Source organism: Balaenoptera ricei, chromosome 13, assembly GCF_028023285.1.
Source record: "Balaenoptera ricei isolate mBalRic1 chromosome 13, mBalRic1.hap2, whole genome shotgun sequence".
NCBI lineage: Eukaryota > Metazoa > Chordata > Mammalia > Artiodactyla > Balaenopteridae > Balaenoptera > Balaenoptera ricei.
The window spans coordinates 76664619-76683243 of record NC_082651.1 but is presented as its reverse complement, the minus strand read 5'-3'; the positions used below and the strand labels follow the sequence as shown (position 1 = coordinate 76683243).

The window sequence follows — 18625 nt, the reverse complement described above, 5'->3', positions numbered from 1 at the left end:
GCATTATTTAAAATAGCAGATTTTAAGTGTCTTTTAAGTCCATCATATGGACATCCTCAGGGATGGTTTCTACTTTTTTTTCCCATGTAAGGGCCATACTTTCTTGTTTCTTTGTGTAGTCTCAGATTGGTTAGCTTAATGGTCAGCTAATGATTGGACAGAAAATTCCTTAAATGCCTAAATTAAGAAGTCTCCCAGTCTTTGCTGGTGGGCTCTGGGTGTGTGTGTGTTGGGGTGTGCTTTCAACACTCAGCCAGGCAGTTGACACCTCTGCCTTAGCATTCACTAACTGCTTGTGCAAAGCCTCAGGGTCAGCCTGAGGTGAGAGCATAGGGCCTCCTCAGGTCTTTCCTGAACATGTGCACAGCCCTACAAATGCATGGACTTCTAGATTCCCACCAATATGGTGGAATTTTTCAAAGCCCTTATGTATATCTCATTCCCTTATTTTCCTTTAAGTGTTTTGTATAGCCTATTGTTTGCCCCAGCTGTTACTACCTCAGGCAGCTGCAGAATTAATCAATTGTCTCTAATTGTTTTTGACAAAGGGTCGTCACTGGACAAGTTCAGAGTTAGGTTAAATAAAGACAGCTTTGCAAGTGGGCTCTTCCAGGGAAGCACCAGACAATTTTCTGGGAATGAAAGTTCAGAGGAGCTCCAAACCCATTTTGTTCCCTCTGGTGGCTGCTTGGCTGATAATTTTCCCATGATAATATGCTGTTGGTTTTCAAGGCTAGTGCAGAACTGGAGAAGAGGGAATAGGAATGGTACATGTTAAAATGACACAAAGCTTGCTGTTCTTACCAAGAGTTTTATCATTTTCTTGAATAAACACTCCCTGGGTTATTTCAAATCTTTGATTAATTTCCAGAGTTCTGAAAAAGTAACACTTTTTCCAGTTTTCTTTGTTGCTTTTGTGGTGCAGGGAAATTTTAGAGGTCCTTATACTACCATTTTTGCTGATGTGAAAATATGAAAAGTATTGAACCTGAAATCAAGGTCCTGTTTTTCAACTTAGTATTTTTTGGTTTTGGGCTTACCAGTTGATCAAGGAATCTAAACTTGTATTTCTTTGTCTTAAAAATGGGCATATTAATATCTACCTCTCAGAATTATTACAGAGATTAAGTGAGATAATGCATTTAATAATGTGCTGAATAAAAACTAGTCTGTAAATACTGTCAGATGGAAGGACACGTAAGGCATTTAAAAGGAAAAATGAAAAAAAAGATTTTATCATTCAGGTTTTGTTTATGAAAGCAGAGCCACTTTGAGTATTTTGGGGAATAGAGGTTCGCTAAGAGAATTAGATATTACACAAATGTGGGAAGGAAAATGAAGACGTGAAAGAGGGAGTAAGAGGATCAGGGAAAGAATCATTTAACGATACACTTGAAGCATTGGCACAAGTGCATCAGTCAGAACTTACAGGGGAATCTGGGAAGCCACGTACTTCCAGCCATTGAAATGGGAGGATGAAGAAGGAACTTGTGGAGAGGTCTGTGGAAAGCTGTTGGATCTCTGTAGCTACAAGCTCTGTGGGTCCAAAGTGAAGTGTCTTATGGTGGGCCTGGGGTTGCTGTTGGTTGGCAGGGCCAGCAAGTGGAAAGACAAGATGGCCCATAGAGCATGGTCAAGCTGGGATCTGCAGGACATCTCTGCCTCTTGTTTGATGTCATATTTAACCATGACAACCTTCCAAGAGTAAAGGATGTTTGTTGCTTTACTTCTGCCTTTCAAATCCTTAGCAAGTTTCCCTTCTGACCAACTCTAACATGAAATCAGAAGGGAAAGGGATTTTAGGAAACGTAGTTCCCAGCTTAAGCAAGTACATAACATGATCTGGTACATATGACTATGCAGTGGTTTAGTCCTTTTACTTGGGAGTTTACTTATTTGGAAAGTGACAAACTACTAATAGGCCCAGAGTATTGTATTTTTTAATACAATTAATTAATCAATTACTCTTTTTTTGGCCAGTTTTTTGGATCTTAGTTTCCCGACCAGGGATCAAACCCACTGGACTGCCAGGGAATTCCCAGACACAGAGTATTTTATAGATTGTGTTATATATGTAAAGAAGAATTTCTGATTTGGGGGAAACGTACAGTTTCTTCAAAAGAGGTTTAGATATTGAAGCATTCTTAGGGCATATAAGAACAAAAATAACTAGAAATAATAACAAAAATAACACATAAACATTTATTTTACATATCTTGCTTTATTTAATAGATGAGTTCCTTCTAAGGAACGTATAAAATGAATTTTTATAAACTGAAAATTTTCCTAATAACAAGTTACAGTGACAAGAGTATGTAATTTCCAATTGGTTTTTGGTTGACATTGGCATATAATTTTTTATTTTAGTTTCTTGAGTTTTATTAGCATGATGTCATCAAGACTGGTAAGGTCTAATGGGATGGTGAGACAATCAAGGTCCTTTCAGACTGAATTATACCATAAGTCTATGTAATTCTGAGTAAAGACAGGGAAAGTCTACTTCTCTCTGTGCTAGTTAAAGCCCACTGCATTTGATGTTGCCTGGTTATTGGGTAGAGAAAAATGTATTTGCTGTATCAGTACCTGCTTAGCATATGTCAGGGGCTGTGATTATTTGCTACAGTAAAGAGATCATATCTGGAACAGTAGCTATAATTAGAGCACCATTACATTAAGTTTATAATAATCTATGACGTTTTCCAGGACCCGTCTGTGTTCTCAATTTAAATGGGTAGGTTAAACGGCCCATGCACACACATACAAACACACACACTTTGCAGTGTCTCTCAAGTTTTTGATAGCGGCACACATGTCTGTGGTTTACATAGATATGAGGTGTTGCTTTGGATTTTCTCTTTTAATGGAGAGAAGCAGCTTCAGAGGCTTTCGCTTGGCCCTTTATTCCGAAGTAGCACTCACTGTGGACTCTGCTTGTTGCTGGATGTATGTAATTCACCTCTGTATTCAATTAGGGAAGTAACCACTGGGTGGGTTCGGGACTTAGTCCATCCCGTGGTAGGCTTAGTATCTCCCATAAACCCACTAACTCAACATGGTGATATTCTGGGTCCCCGGGGATTAGCAGTAACTAAGAGCTAATCAACCCTGAAAAGAGGAGGTATTTCTTTTTCCCCAGGATACAGTTACCTGGTAAATGGTTATAATTACTTATTTAGGGAAGAAGAATTGTGATATATACTTGTTATGTTATCACAGGGTCCTTTCTCACCAGTATTGGGTTGCTTGCTTATTTATTTGTTTGCTTATAAGAGGCTCTGAGTCTGTGAAGTGACTCAGGGATAGGAATTGGGTGAGAGACAGCGTTTCAGCCTGGTGATTCAGGTCAGACATCTGGTCTCCAAATCTAGATTTTTTTTTTTTTAAGTCTTACGTAGATCAAGTTGTACTTAGTTGGCTGTTTATCTAATTTGGTTAAAAATCTTTATGATCAGTTGGCCATCACCTATGATCCATGCTAGTCACACCATTCTGCTTATCACTCTGGTTGTGCCTGTTACAAAGAACTATGTTCATCTTGCTTCCAGGGGTTAAGTGCTATCAGCAAGTCTCTACTACCTTGGCTTCTGATCATCCCCATTGAAATCAGGAAGCTCATTTAACAGAAGGACCTCTCGACTTTACCCCCAGCTTACATAGGATATCTACTATAGCACTTTTCAAAATGCTGGTACTCCCAGGTACAATGTATTTCTCAAAGTCAAGGTGAAAGGAGTATCCCCTTGGCCTTAATGGGGGACACAGGTAGGGTGGGTGACAGGTTGCAAATGATAAATTAACAACAGCCTTTTCTTCTAAGTTGTTGGATTCTTTCTTCCATATTACACCAAGGAATTTTTGGCATCTCAACCTTAGTTTTGGCCATGTTTGAGTCTAGGTTTTAGTCAAGTAGTTGAGCAAATAGTTTGGAACCATCCCCAGCTGCTTGAGTTAGAACCGTGAATCAAAATTTTCTGATGAGTATCTACATTAAGCTGATTTAAAATTATGATCCTCTTTGTCTATGGTCTAGCTCCCTTAGAATCTTTTTCCACATGGTCCCAAGGTTTTCTCTCTAGAAAGTAAGAAAATCTTGCAGTTCTTTTTGTGTATAAACCCATTTACATGTCTGGAGGCAATGAGGGGTGGGAGGGGTTAGGTAATAGGAGAGAATTGGCATTCTCTTGCAAGGTAACTCCTTGAGGTGTAGTTGTTACACTGTCCTTAAGCATGGTAGCGCTAGTCTTATCAGATAGGGGAGGGTTGCCTCTGCTGGCTTAGGAAACTGCATAGAATCTGGGGGTTTTCTGTTATCTGAATCATCCCAAATGTCCCCATTTAAATTCTTGGGTCTTGCTCTTTTATAATCAGTGCCCTCTTCTCCTGGCCATGATGAAGTAACTGGCACTAGAGTAACCCTCTCGCTTTAAACAACTGTTGCAGTTATTACTGGTATATAACAAACCACATCAAAACATAGTGGCTTAAAACAATAGCAGTCATTTATTTATCTCTCGTTTCTGTGGAACAGAAATTTAGGAACGCCACTTGTGACATGAGAAAGGTGAGGTGATACAATATTAACTCTAAATGAACTTAGATAAATTGAAGATGCATATGAGTAGCCCTAGAGCAATCATGAAAATTTAATAAAATGATGTGTAGCTAAGAGGCAATAGAGGAAATAAAATGAATGAGTAAAGCATATTTGATTAACCCAATCAAATGCCCTAACTTTCACATAGAACTAGTGAAACTGAATTTATCCTATATTGTAATTCAGCAATCCTGCAAGAGCAATGCCTGCGTCTGATTTTTGGCTGTACCAGCTTGGCAGCTACAAGGAAAACAGATTCTTTTAGGAAATTATAGAAATTCCCTGGTTCTCTGGCCTTGAGGATTTAAAACACTGAGTGTCATTTTCTTTTTTTGAGTTGTCCAGTGAATTTAGGAGCAGCTGACCTACCTCACAGTCTTGCGCTCTCTCACAATGCCCTGTCACTCAAACTGCAGAAGCCTTGCATTAGATCGGTGCTTCATTCTAAGTTACCGCAGGTGATAATTTAAGTAATCCTTTCATCACTGGAGGTCATGGACTACTGACCTTAAACCCTGTCCTGATCACTGGATCCTCATTGTCTTCAACTCCAACCAGATCAGATAACCAATCACAAAGTTTCACTTTTTTTTTTTTTAACATCTTTATTGGAGTATAATTGCTTTACAATGGTGTGTTAGTTTCTGCTTTATAACAAGGTGAATCAGTTATACATATACATGTGTCCCCATATCTCTTCCCTCTTGCATCTCCCTCCCTCCCACCCTCCCTATCCCATTCCTCTAGGTGGACACAAAGCATCGAGCTGATCTCCCTGTGCTATGCGGCTGCTTCCCACTAGCTATCTATTTTACGTTTGGTAGTGTATATATGTCCATGCCACTCTCTCACTTTGTCCCAGCTTACCCTTCCCCCTCCCTCCCCATGTCCTCAAGTCCATTGTCTAGTAGGTCTGCATCTTTATTCCTGTCCTGCCCCTAGGTTCTTCATGACCATTTTTTTTCTTTCTTTTTTTTTTTTTTAGATTCCATATATATGTGTTAGCATACGGTATTTGTTTTTCTCTTTCTGACTTACTTCACTCTGTATGACAGACTCTGGGTCCATCCACCTCACTACAAATAACTCAAATTCGTTTCTTCTTATGGCTGAGTAATATTCCATTGTATATATGTGCCACATATTCTTTATCCATTCATCTCCTGATGGATACTTAGGTTGCTTCCATGTCCTGGCTATTGTAAATAGAGCTGCAGTGAACATTTCGGTACATGACTCTTTTTGAATTATGGTTTTCTCAGGGTATATGCCCAGTAGTGGGATTGCTGGGTCGTATGGTATCAATATCAAAAACACAAACAACCCAATCCAAAAATGGGCAGAAGACCTAAATAGACATTTCTCCAAAGAAGATATACAGATTGCCAACAAACACATGAAAGAATGCTCAACATCATTAATCATTAGAGAAATGCAAATCAAAACTACAATGAGATACCATCTCACACCGCTCAGAATGGCCATCATCAAAAAATCTAGAAACAATAAATGCTGGAGAGGGTGTGGAGAAAAGGGAACCCTCTTGCACTGTTGGTGGGAATGTAAATTGGTACAGCCACCATGGAGAACAGTATGGAGGTTCCTTAAAAAAACTAAAGTTTCACATTTTGCAGGAGTGTATTGAGAGCAGTCACTTCTGTACCCAGTTACTGTAATGGTCATTGTTTAATTGCAGACCACGGAATCCACTCTAACAGTTTAAAGCAGAAGTGGGAGAGTGTGGGTATCAAGCTTCAATGCCATGCTATCAAGAGAAATGCCTCAACTACACTGTAAGGTCGTTTCAGCAAAAATCCTGCTGTGGCTACAATCTGTTATGCACAATTTGGTTGAATACATACACGTATATACGTAAAAATAAATATATTGAATACAAAGTATATGGAAATGTACCTACTGAAAAATCAATATATCGAATACAGAATTATAGTTAGATAAATTAATAACTGCTGTATTATCTGTGAATAAAGGAATTACATGGATTATATTTGAAAACGTCATGTTTATTTTGGCCGTTTAGGACTTGGAATTGTTTTCTCTTAGAATCTGTTTTATAAATTCTGGTTTCATTTTCAGACTAGCCTAAAAGACCTGCATAACCCATATTGTATCAGAAATGCAAAAGAGGCGGCATCCAAAGACACTTTTAGAAGCACAGCCGTCTTTTAAAAGATTTCACAAAAATTAGACTGCTTAAGACTTAAATTATAGGTATGTTGAACCTAAAGAAAATAAGATATACAGACTTTAAGATTGCCAGCCACGCAAGTTAGGGGGTCTAAACTACCATTTTAGCTACCAAAGGACAGCTTCCTGGATATCTACATCCACTTTGGCCAAGGCTGTCTTGGCATATTTGGTGACCCCACTGCTGTTTATGTGGAAGTATTTGTGTGTGAGGGTGGAAAGTAGAGCTGCTACCATGCTTCCTGCCCTCTGTTGAAATTAATCAGAAATGGGGGTGGGGTTGGGTAACGGACATGGGTGGGGGAAGTGGGGTAGTATATGTCACAAGTACAGAGTTAGCTTGGGTGACAAGGTGAATCCGATTTGTGGACACATGAGAATAATACCCAAGCCGTGTACTGAGGATGGTCTTTGATTTCTATAGTGAATGGACTGTCTGGAAGCAGATAGATCTCATGTTGGCAAGGGGTTTTTTGTTTTGTTTTTTTGTTTTTTGGCCACGCTGCACGGCATGCAGGATCCTAGTTCCCCAACTGGGGATCGAACCGTGCCCTCTGCAGTGGAAGCACGGAGTCCTAACTACTGGACCACCAGGGAATTCCGGCAGGTTTTATCTGTGAGGTGTGATGTAGTTCGGTTAAGAGGTAGGTGTTTAGCAGTGCCTATTAAATTGTACCCTCTCCCTTCTTTTATAAATTTTTCAGCGATCCCAGGCTCCTGAAGCATACCCTTTTTAAAAAGGGAAAACGTACTTTTCATTGCTATTGGGTGGAGGTGAATTGAAGGCTCTGCTCTAACAAACGGTCACAGCGGTGACAACTGGAACAGGGAGCAGGGAAAAGGGGAGCTAAATGAATCCCCCCCAATATCAGGAAGTCAGCCTCTCCTCGATGCCTTTCCTTGAGGATTCCAGAGGCCAGCGAAGCGTGTTCACCTCTTACTTCTTGTTCCTCTGTTACTTGTACTATATTTATCTTCTACTGTTCCTCTCTTTTTCAGCCTGTGTCCTAGATGCATGAAATAAGCAGGTCATCTCAAACTTTGAAAATAAAATTTTGGATCACGTGACATAAAAGATTGTATATATGCTACAAAATAGGCCTTTGTCACTATTCAGCAACTTAGTTATTTCTGTTGTTATTTCTAGGCGGAAGAAATCCTCAGGCAAGAGCTGGAGAAAAAAGAAACACCAGCTCTATACTGCTTGCTTGGAGATGTCCTTCGAGAGCACTCTTACTACGACCAGGCCTGGGAGTTGTCTCAGCACCGCAGTGCTCGCGCCCAGCGCTCCAAAGGCCTCCTCCATCTGCGAAGCAAAGAGTTTAAAGAATGCGTGGAGTGCTTCGAACGCTCGGTGAAGATTAATCCCATGCAGGTTGGACACTTCATAAAGCCTCATCTGCTCTTGCCTTTCTTTGATTTTGACTTACTGAATGAATACCCATTTTCTTTCATAAAGACTGGGGAGCTCATCTGTGAGCTAAGAACCTAGCCTTTAGAATACCTCTTGCTTGTCACTAAGAGTGGACAGGTTGCTTTTCTCTTACTCGCTTTCTTTTGTGCTTCTGTTATTCACTTTTCTGTTTCATTTTGTTATTTCTCTCTGTTAACTGTCCTTAACACAAATACAGCTATTAAAGTTAGGCTCCATTTTGAGTAGATACACTAGGAAGGAAGTGAATGAGAGTCAAAATTACAGGCAGTGAAGGACTCTGCAAGTAATTGTTGATGTCAATAATGAAAGAAAAACCTTTATATAAAAAGGGTAACATATAGAATGGGTAGTTGATCATTTTAGGAAAAAAATGTCTGTATTTACATGCACAGAAGCATTTTTAAATGTTTAAAAAATTTTTTAAGATTTGAAAAAATAATGCAAAAGGAACCTGGATCTTTAAAATTAAGTAAGTGCAAGATAAATCCACAGGAGAGGACCTAATCTTGAGGGGAAAGAGATCAACCTATTTTGTATTTAATGATACTCAGTTAGTTAAATGGTTTTATTCCTAGAAATGGTTATTTTTTTTAACCAGACTTTCTTTATGACTGCTTTCCCAGTCACCAAAGTCACACATACCTGTCAACCATGCTCCTGACAAACATGCACACTGACTTGGTATAATTTTATTTTATTTTATTTTTTTTTTTTTCACACACACACACTGTATTTTATTTTTACAAGAGATAAATCGACTGACACCAAGCATTGTACATGGATGACCACAACAAAAGCAACAATGATTGCAATTACCAAACATGAAACACACTCATACTATGTCATAGTATTGACATTCAGTCCAGTAATCCTCCACTGTAACAGCTCCTTTACTTTGCAGTGAAAATTGATTTGTATATTCTTTGCCTCTGAGTCCTTGTGGAATTTTTTTTTTTTTTTTAAATTCAGACAGAAAGTCACAAAAATTATACTCATCCTCATCAGTTCACTCAGTCCCATGTAATTAATTTTTTTTTTTCATCTTGATCTTTTGTTAGCACTTTTATGAGTTCATCAGTTTTTCATTAGAGTTCTGAAAATGCTTATTCATTCAGTTCAGCAGTACAGTCCGTTACCAGAAACCTGTACTTGTCAGAGTCTTTTCCATGTATTTCTTGAAGATGAAACCCTTTTATAGGAACATATTTGCAAAATCATCAGAGTACACCCAGAACTGTCTGTAAATGACAAAAGACTTAAAAATGACCACGGTTAAAGATTTGATGACAGTTCATAATAATGCAGTTGACAAGAAAATTAGTTATTTCTGAGATATACATTTTAAAGTAATAACTAGGATTATTACTTATAACATTATACCAGAACATATAAGATTTTTAGAAATTTCATGTAATGTCTGAAACATTTATATTAACATATTTCCATACATATTTCCATACAAGTACAAATATAAGATTTTTAGAAATTTCATGTAATGTCTGAAACATTTATATTAACATATTTCCATACATATTTCCATACAAATACAAATATGATTTTTAGAAATTTCATGTAATGTCTGAAACATTTATATTAACATGTTTCCATACAAATAACCCAATGAAAGTTTAGTATTAGTTGTTTTGTTTGTTTTTTTATACTGCAGGTTCTTATTAGGCATCAGTTTTATACACATCAGTGTATACATGTCAATCCCAATCGCCCAATTCAGCACACCACCATCCCCACCCCACTGCAGTTTTCCCCCCTTGGTGTCCATATGTCCATTCTCTACATCTGTGTCTCAACTTCTGCCCTGCAAACTGGCTCATCTGTACCATTTTTCTAGGTTCCGCATACATGCATTAATATACGATATTTGTTTTTCTCTTTCTGACTTACTTCACTCTGTATGACAGTCTCTAGATCCATCCACGTCTCAACAAATGACTCAATTTCGTTCCTTTTTATGGCTGAGTAATATTCCATTGTATATATGTACCACATCTTCTTTATCCATTCGTCTGTTGATGGGCATATAGGTTGCTTCCATGACCTGGCTATTGTAAATAGTGCTGCAATGAACATTCGGGTGCATGTGTCTTTTTGAATTACGGTTTTCTCTGGGTATATGCCCAGTAGTGGGATTGCTGGGTCATATGGTAATTCTATTTTTAGTTTTTTAAGGAACCTCCATATTGTTCTCCATAGTGGCTGTATCATTTTACATTCCCACCAACAGTGCAAGAGGGTTCCCTTTTCACCACACCCTCTCCAGCATTTGTTGTTTGTAGATTTTCTGATGATGCCCATTCTAACAGGAGTGAGGTGATACCTCATTGTAGTTTTGATTTGCATTTCTCTAATAATTAGTGATGTTGAGCATCTTTTCATGTGCTTCGTGGCCATCTGTATGTCTTCTTTGGAGAAATGTCTATTTAGGTCTTCTGCCCATTTTTGGATTGGGGTGTTTGTTTCTTTGATATTGAGCTGAATGAGCTGTTTATATATTTTGGAGATTAATCCTTTGTCCGTTGATTCATTTGCGAATATTTTCTCCCATTCTGAGGGTTGTCTTTTCGTCTTGTTTATGGTTTCCTTTGCTGTGCAAAAGCTTTGAAGTTTCATTAGGTCCCACTTGTTTATTTTTGTTTTTATTTCCATTACTCTAGGAGGTGGATCCAAAAAGATCTTGCTGTGATTTATGTCAAAGAGTGTTCTTCCTATGTTTTCCTCTAAGAGTTTTATAGTGTCCAGTCTTATATTTAGGTCTCTAATCCATTTTGAGTTTATTTTTGTGTATGGTGTTAGGGAGTATTCTAATTTCATTCTTTTACATGTAGCTGTCCAGTTTTCCCAGCACCACTTATTGAAGAGACTGTCTTTTCTCCATTGTATATCTTTGCCTCCTTTGTCATAGATTAGTTGACCATAGGTGCGTGGGTTAATCTCTGGGCTTTCTATCTTGTTCCATTGATCTATGTTTCTGTTTTTGTGCCAGTACCATATTGTCTTGATTACTCTAGCTTTGTAGTATAGTCTGAAGTCAGGGAGTCTGATTCCTCCAGCTCCATTTTTTTGCCTCAAGACTGCTTTGCCTATTCGGGGTCTTTTGTGTCTCCATACAAATTTTAAGATGATTTGTTCTAGCTCCGTAAAAAATGCCATTGGTAATTTGATAGGGATTGCATTGAATCTGTAGATTGCTTTGGGTAGTATACTCATTTTCACAATATTGATTCTTCCAATCCAAGAACATGGTATATCTCTCCATCTGTTGGTATCATCTTTAATTTCTTTCATCAGTGTCTTATAGTTTTCTGCATACAGGTCTTTTGTCTCCCTAGGTAGGTTTATTCCTAGGTATTTTATTCTTTTTGTTGCAATGGTAAATGGGAGTGTTTCCATAATTTCTCTTTCAGATTTTTCATCATTAGTGTATAGGAATGCAAGAGATTTCTGTGCATTAATTTTGTATCCTGCAACTTTACCATATTCATTAATTAGCTCTAGCAGTTTTCTGGTGGCAGTTTTAGGATTCTCTATGTATAGTATCATGTCATCCGCAAACAGTGACAGTTTTACTTCTTCTTTTCCAATTTGTATTCCTTTTATTTCTTTTTCTTCTCTGATTGCCGTGGCTAGGACTTCCAAAACTATGTTGAATAATAGTGGTGAGAGTGGACATCCTTGTCTCGTTCCTGATCTTAGAGGAAATGCTTTCAGTTTTTCACCATTGAGAATGATGTTTGCTGTGGGTTTGTCATATATGGCCTTTATTATGTTGAGGTAGGTTCCCTCTATGCCCACTTTCTGGAGAGTTTTTATCAGAAATGGGTGTTGAATTTTGTCAAAAGCTTTTTCTGCATCTATTGAGATGATCATATGGTTTTTATTCTTCAATTTGTTAATATGGTGTATCACATTGATTGATTTGCGTATATTGAAGAATCCTTGCATCCCTGGGAGAAATCCCACTTGATCGTGGTGTATGATCCTTTTAATGTGTTGTTGGATTCTGTTTGCTAGTATTTTGTTGAGGATTTTTGCATCTATATTCATCAGTGATATTGGTCTGTAATTTTCTTTTTTTGTAGTGTCTTTGTCTGGTTTTGGTATCAGGGTGATGGTGGCCTCACAGAATGAGTTTGGGAGTGTTCCTTCCTCTGCAATTTTTTGGAAGAGCTTGAGAAGGATGGGTGTTAGCTCTTCTCTAAATGTTTGATAGAATTCACCTGTGAAGCCATCTGGTCCTGGACTTTTGTTTGTTGGAAGATTTTTAATCACAGTTTCAATTTCATTACTTGTGATTGGTCTGTTCATATTTTCTATTTCTTCCTGGTTCAGTCTTGGAAGGTTATACCTTTCTAAGAATTTGTCCATTTCTTCCAGGTTGTCCATTTTATTGGCATAAAGTTGCTTGTAGTAGTCTCTTAGGATGCTTTGTATTTCTGCAGTGTCTGTTGTAACTTCTCCTTTTTCATTTCTGATTTTATTGATTTGAGTCCTCTCCCTCTTTTTCTTGATGAGTCTGGCTAATGGCTTATCAATTTTGTTTATCTTCTCAAAGAACCAACTTTTAGTTTTATTGATCTTTGCTATTGTTTTCTTTGTTTCTATTTCATTTATTTCTGCTCTGATCTTTATGATTTCTTTCCTTCTGCTAACTTTGGGTTTTGTTTGTTCTTCTTTCTCTAGTTTCTTTAAGTGTAAGGTTAGATTGTTTACTTGAGCTTTTTCTTGTTTCTTTAGGTAGGCTTGTATAGCTATAAACTTCCCTCTTAGAACTGCTTTTGCTGCATCCCATAGGTTTTGGGTCGTCGTGTTTTCATTGTCATTTGTCTCTAGGTATTTTTTGATTTCCTCTTTGATTTCTTCAGTGATCTCTTGGTTATTTAGTAACGTATTGTTTAGCCTCCATGTGTTTGTCCTTTTTACGTTTTTTTCCCTGTAATTCATTTCTAATCTCATAGCGTTGTGGTCAGAAAAGATGCTTGATATGATTTCAATTTTCTTAAATTTACTGAGGCTTGATTTGTGACCCAAGATATGATCTATCTTGGAGAATGTTCCGTGCGCACTTGAGAAGAATGTGTAATCTGCTGTTTTTGGATGGAATGTCCGATATATATCAATTAAATCTATCTGGTCTATTGTGTCATTTAAAGCTTCTGTTTGCTTATTTATTTTCATTTTGGATGATCTGTCCATTGGTGTAAGTGAGGTGTTAAAGTCCCCCACTATTATTGTGTTACTGTCGATTTCCTCTTTTATAGCTGTTAGCAGTTGCCTTATGTATTGAGGTGCTCCTATGTTGGGTGCATATATATTTATAATTGTTATATCTTCTTCTTGGATTGATCCCTGGATCATTATGTAGTGTCCTTCCTTGTCTCTTGTAACATTTTTTAATTTAAAGTCTATTTTATCTGATATGAGTATAGCTACTCCAGCTTTCTTTTGATTTCCATTTGCATGGAATATCTTTTTCCATCCCATCACTTTCAGTCTGTATGTGTCCCTAGGTCTAAAGTGGGTCTCTTGTAGACAGCATATATATGGGTCTTGTTTTTGTATCCATTCAGCCAGTCTATGTCTTTTGGTTGGGGCATTTAATCCATTCACGTTTAAGGTAATTATCGATATGTATGTTCCTATGACCATTTTCTTAATTGTTTTGGGTTTGTTTTTGTAGGTCCTTTTCTTCTCTTGTGTTTCCCACTTAGAGAAGTTCCTTTAGCATTTGTTGTAGAGCTGGTTTGGTGGTGCTGAATTCTCTTAGCTTTTGCTTGTCTGTAAAGCTTTTGATTTCTCCATCAAATCTAAATGAGATCCTTGCCGGGTAGAGTAATCTTGGTTGTAGGTTCTTCCCTTTCATCACTTTAAGTATATCATGCCACTCCCTTCTGGCTTGCAGAGTTTCTGCTGAGAAATCAGCTGTTAACCTTATGGGAGTTCCCTTGTATGTTATTTGTCGTTTTTCCCTTGCTGCTTTCAATAATTTTTCTTTGTCTTTAATTTTTGCCACTTTGATTACTATGTGTCTCGGCGTGTTTCTCCTTGGGTTTATCCTGTATGGGACTCTCTGCGCTTCCTGGACTTGGGTGGCTATTTCCTTTCCCATGTTAGGGAAGTTTTCGACTATAATCTCTTCAAATATTTTCTCTGGTCCTTTCTCTCTCTCTTCTCCTTCTGGGACCCCTATAATGCGAATGTTGTTGCGTTTAATGTTGTCCCAGAGGTCTCTTAGGCTGTCTTCATTTCTTTTCATTCTTTTTTCTTTAGTCTGTTCCGCAGCAGTGAATTCCATCATTCTGTCTTCCAGGTCACTTATCCGTTCTTCTGCCTCAGTTATTCTGCTATTGATTCCTTCTAGTGTAGTTTTCATTTCAGTTATTGTATTGGTCATCTCTGTTTGTTTGTTCTTTAATTCTTCTAGGTCTTTGTTAATCATTTCTTGCATCTTCTCAATCTTTGCCTCCATTCTTATTCCAAGGTCCTGGATCATCTTCACTATCATTATTCTGAATTCTTTTTCTGGAAGGTTGCCTATCTCCACTTCATTTAGTTGTTTTTCTGGGGTTTTTTCTTGTTCCTTCATCTGGTACATAGCCCTCTGCCTTTTCATCTTCTCTATCTTTCTGTAACTGTGGTTTTTGGTCCACAGGCTGCAGGATTATAGTTTTTCTTGCTTCTGTTGTCTGCCCTCTGGTGGTTGAGGCTATCTAAGAGGCTTGATGGGAGGCTCTGGTGGTGGGTAGAGCTGACTGTTGCTGTGGCGGTCAGAGCTCAGTAAAACCTTAATCCACTTGACTGTTGATGGGTGGGGCTGGGTTCCCTCCCTGTTGCTGTGGCGGTCAGAGCTCAGTAAAACCTTAATCCACTTGACTGTTGATGGGTGGGGCTGGGTTCCCTCCCTGTTGGCTGTTTTGCCTGAGGCAACCCAACACTGGAGCCTACCCGTGCTCTTTGGTGGGGTTAATGGCAGACTCTGGGACGGCTCACGCCAAGGAGAACTTCCCAGAACCTCTGCTGCCAGTGTCCTTATCCCCACGGTGAAACAGAGCCACCACTCGCCTCTGCAGGAGACCCCCCAACACCAGCAGGTAGGTCTGGTTCAGTCTCCCCCAGGCTCACTGCTCCTTCCCCTGGGTCCTGATGCACACATTACTTTGTGTGTGCCCTCCAAGAGTGGGGTCTCTGTTTCCCCCAGTCCCGTCAAAGTCCTGCAATCCAATTCCCACTAGGCTTCAAAGTCTGATTCTCTAGGAATTCCTCCTCCCGTTGCCTGACCCCCAGGTTGGGAAGCCTGACGTGGGGCTCAGAACCTTTACTCCAGTGGGTGGACTTCTGTGGTATAAGTGTTCGCCAGTCTGTGAGTCACCCACCCAGCAGTTACGGGGTTTGATTTTACTCTGCTTGCGCCCCTCCTACCGTCTCACTGTGGCTTCTCCTCTGTCCTTGGAAGTGGGGTATCCTCCTTGGTGAAGTCCAGGGTCTTCCTGTCAATGATGGTCCAGCAGTCAGTTGTGATTCTGGTGCTCTCGCAAGAGGGAGTGACAGCACGTCCTTCTACTCCGCCATCTTGGTTAATCTCCTATAATTTTAGTTATAATACTAATTTAATATCAGCCACTAATATTTACTGTGTACTTACTATGAGCCAAGTACCTCTTTGGACACTTTGCCAGTATTTGAACCCAGACAGTCTCACTCCAGAGCCAGCAGTCTGTTCGTTTTTTAATTGTGATAAAAAGCCTGTAACATAAAATTTACCATGTTAACCATTTCTAAGTGTACCGTTCAGTAGTGTGAAGTACATTCACTTTGTTGTGTAGCCGTTGCCACCACCCATCCCTACAACTCTTTTCATCCTGCAGAACTGAAACTCTGCACCTAGTAAACAGTAGCTCCCGGTTCTCCCCCCACGACTAAAAACCACTCTACTTTCTGTCTCTATGAATTTGGCTACTCTAAGTACCTCATATGAGTGGGATCATACAGAATTTGTCCTTTTGTAACTGGCGTATTTCACTTAGCATAACACCCTCAAGGTTCATCCATGTTGTATCATGTGTCAGAATTTTCTTTCTTTTAAGACTGAATGATATTTCACTGTATGTACATACCAGTTATTTTATCCATTCATCTGTCGATGGACACTGGGTTGCTCCTACCTCTTGTCTGTTGTAAGTAGTGCTGCAATGAATGAGGGTGTGCAGAAATGGTCACTTTTGAACTGGGTAGACTTGGGACATATCTTTTACACTGAAAAAAAATCAGAACACATTTTTTTTTTTTTATGACAGGTTGAGCTAATTGCTTACTTTCCTCGCTCTGGGTAGTGAATACAATGAGAATCTTTCTCATCTGTGGGCTGGTGAGAAGCCTGGAGAAGAGAGTAGGACAGGTGGGAGTACAGAATATCAGCAGAAACTGACAGTTGCATTTCGCAGCAAGAATGCTTAACATAGAGTTGGTTTTTGTTGACAACTTGCTCTATCTCAGAGTTCTCAACTGGGGACGATTTTGTCTCCGGGTCCTTTGGCAATGGTGGGGAGGTGAAGGGGTGCACTACTGACATCTAGTGGGTAGAGACCAAGGATGCTGCCAAACATCCCATAATGCTCAGCACAGCCCTCCACAATAAAGAATTATCCCGGCTAAAATGTCAGTAGTGCCAAGGTTGAGAAACCCTGCACTGACTTGATTATCACTGGACACTTTTTTTTTGGTAGAAAATAGAACTAAGTATTGTGTTACTAAAATTTTACTTTTATGGAAAACTGTATCATATCCTTGCCTATCTGTTTAAAGTTTACCCAACCACAGCTGCCATAAGGAGAGGGGAAAATAAATTCCCTCCCTTAGTCTCCAGCGTCTAAGTTAAATCACACACATGAATTGTTGTCTCAAGCACACAGTCTCTTCTTAACTTCCAGCCTTAACATTGTCCTCCTGCCTCACTGGCTACTACTCCTCAGTCTTCTTTGCTGGTTCCTAGGGCTTAGTCGTTGGGCTGTATATCTCTGTCTACACTCACTCCCTTGATTTAATCTAGTCCCATAACTTAAATACCATCTGCATGCTGACAACTCCCAAAAGTTTATTTTCAGTACTGTCTTCTCCCCTTAACTGTAGACTTCTGTATCTCACTGCTTTCTCAATCTCCCCATTCGTTACTCTGACTTAACATTTCTAATATCCGAAATACTGTTCTCCCCCTCCTAAAAGCTTTTGCCCCCAAGATCATCCCCATCCCTATAAGTGGCAGCCTGTTTGGTCTTGGAGTTATCCTTGATTTCTATTTCCCTCATATCCCACATCTAATCTATCAGCAAATCCTAGGAGATCTGCCTTTGAAATATATCCAGAATTGGACAACTGCTTGCTACCTGCCACCATTCTGGTCAGATACCCATCACCTCTCACCTAGTTAATATATTACCTCCTTACTGGTCTTCCTGCCTCTGTCTTGTTACAATCTGCCTATACTCAATGAACATCCAAGTTGATCCTTTCAAATGCAAGTCATATGTGTCATTCCTCTGCTCCATCACCTGTGATAATAGCCAGGTCTCTGACTGGCTCTCAAGGCTTTTCCAAGCCTAGCCCCTGTTGCCTCTTTACCTTCCTCCTCCCATTCTCCCCCTCACTCACCCCACATTAGCCTCTTTGTTCTTCCCTGAACATTCCGGGCACATTTCTGCCTCTGGGTTTCATCACTTGTTGTTCCTCTGCCTGGAATGTTCTTCTTCTGGATAGATATCTGCATACCTTGCTCCATTACCTCATTCACTTCTGGGATCAAATGTCACGTTCTCAGAGAGACCTTCCGTAATCATTCTATTTAAAATCACACCCCCACTTTCCACCCTTACCTTACATTCCTTATTTTCCTTCCCTACTTTATTTTTCTCCATAGTACTTAGCACCTTCTAATATTATATATAGCTTCCTTAGAAAAAAAAAATCTTTTATTCCTCCACTACAATGTAAGTTCTATGAAGGTAGAAATTTTTATCTGTATGGTTCATTTACATTTCCCTAGTGCTTGTAACAGTGCCTAGCACATATTGGGTCTTTAATAAATAATTGTTGAATGAGTGAACAAATAATATCTTCAACCAGTTATTCAGTCAAATACATATTAATTGTCTGCTGTACACATGGCACTGAACCAGAGGAGGAAGCAGTGGCAGCAGATCGCCAGATGGCTGGGTTTGTACCCTCTGCTACAATCTAGTGAAATGGACATAGACAAAGCTAGCCAACAGTATGAGGCCTCAAAGAAAAACCCAGAGAGTAATTTATAAGACACTAGTTTTATAGAGGCCAAAGAGACTATTTCTGCCTTTCATAGACAATGAAGAGAGGATGGTGAATTG

The 18625-nt window shown here is 39.1% G+C and overlaps 1 protein-coding gene across 5 annotated transcripts in view; it reads left to right on the top strand.

Moving 5' to 3' along the window:
* TTC27 (tetratricopeptide repeat domain 27) overlaps window positions 1-18625 on the top strand; it is a 192169-nt gene that overhangs the window by 119521 nt on the left and 54023 nt on the right. For all 5 annotated transcript variants that reach the window (XM_059942919.1, XM_059942921.1, XM_059942918.1 and 2 more), the window contains one exon: window positions 7950-8177. In XM_059942919.1, coding sequence (XP_059798902.1) covers window positions 7950-8177 — 228 coding nt within the window. The remainder of the gene's footprint in view (window positions 1-7949; window positions 8178-18625) is intronic.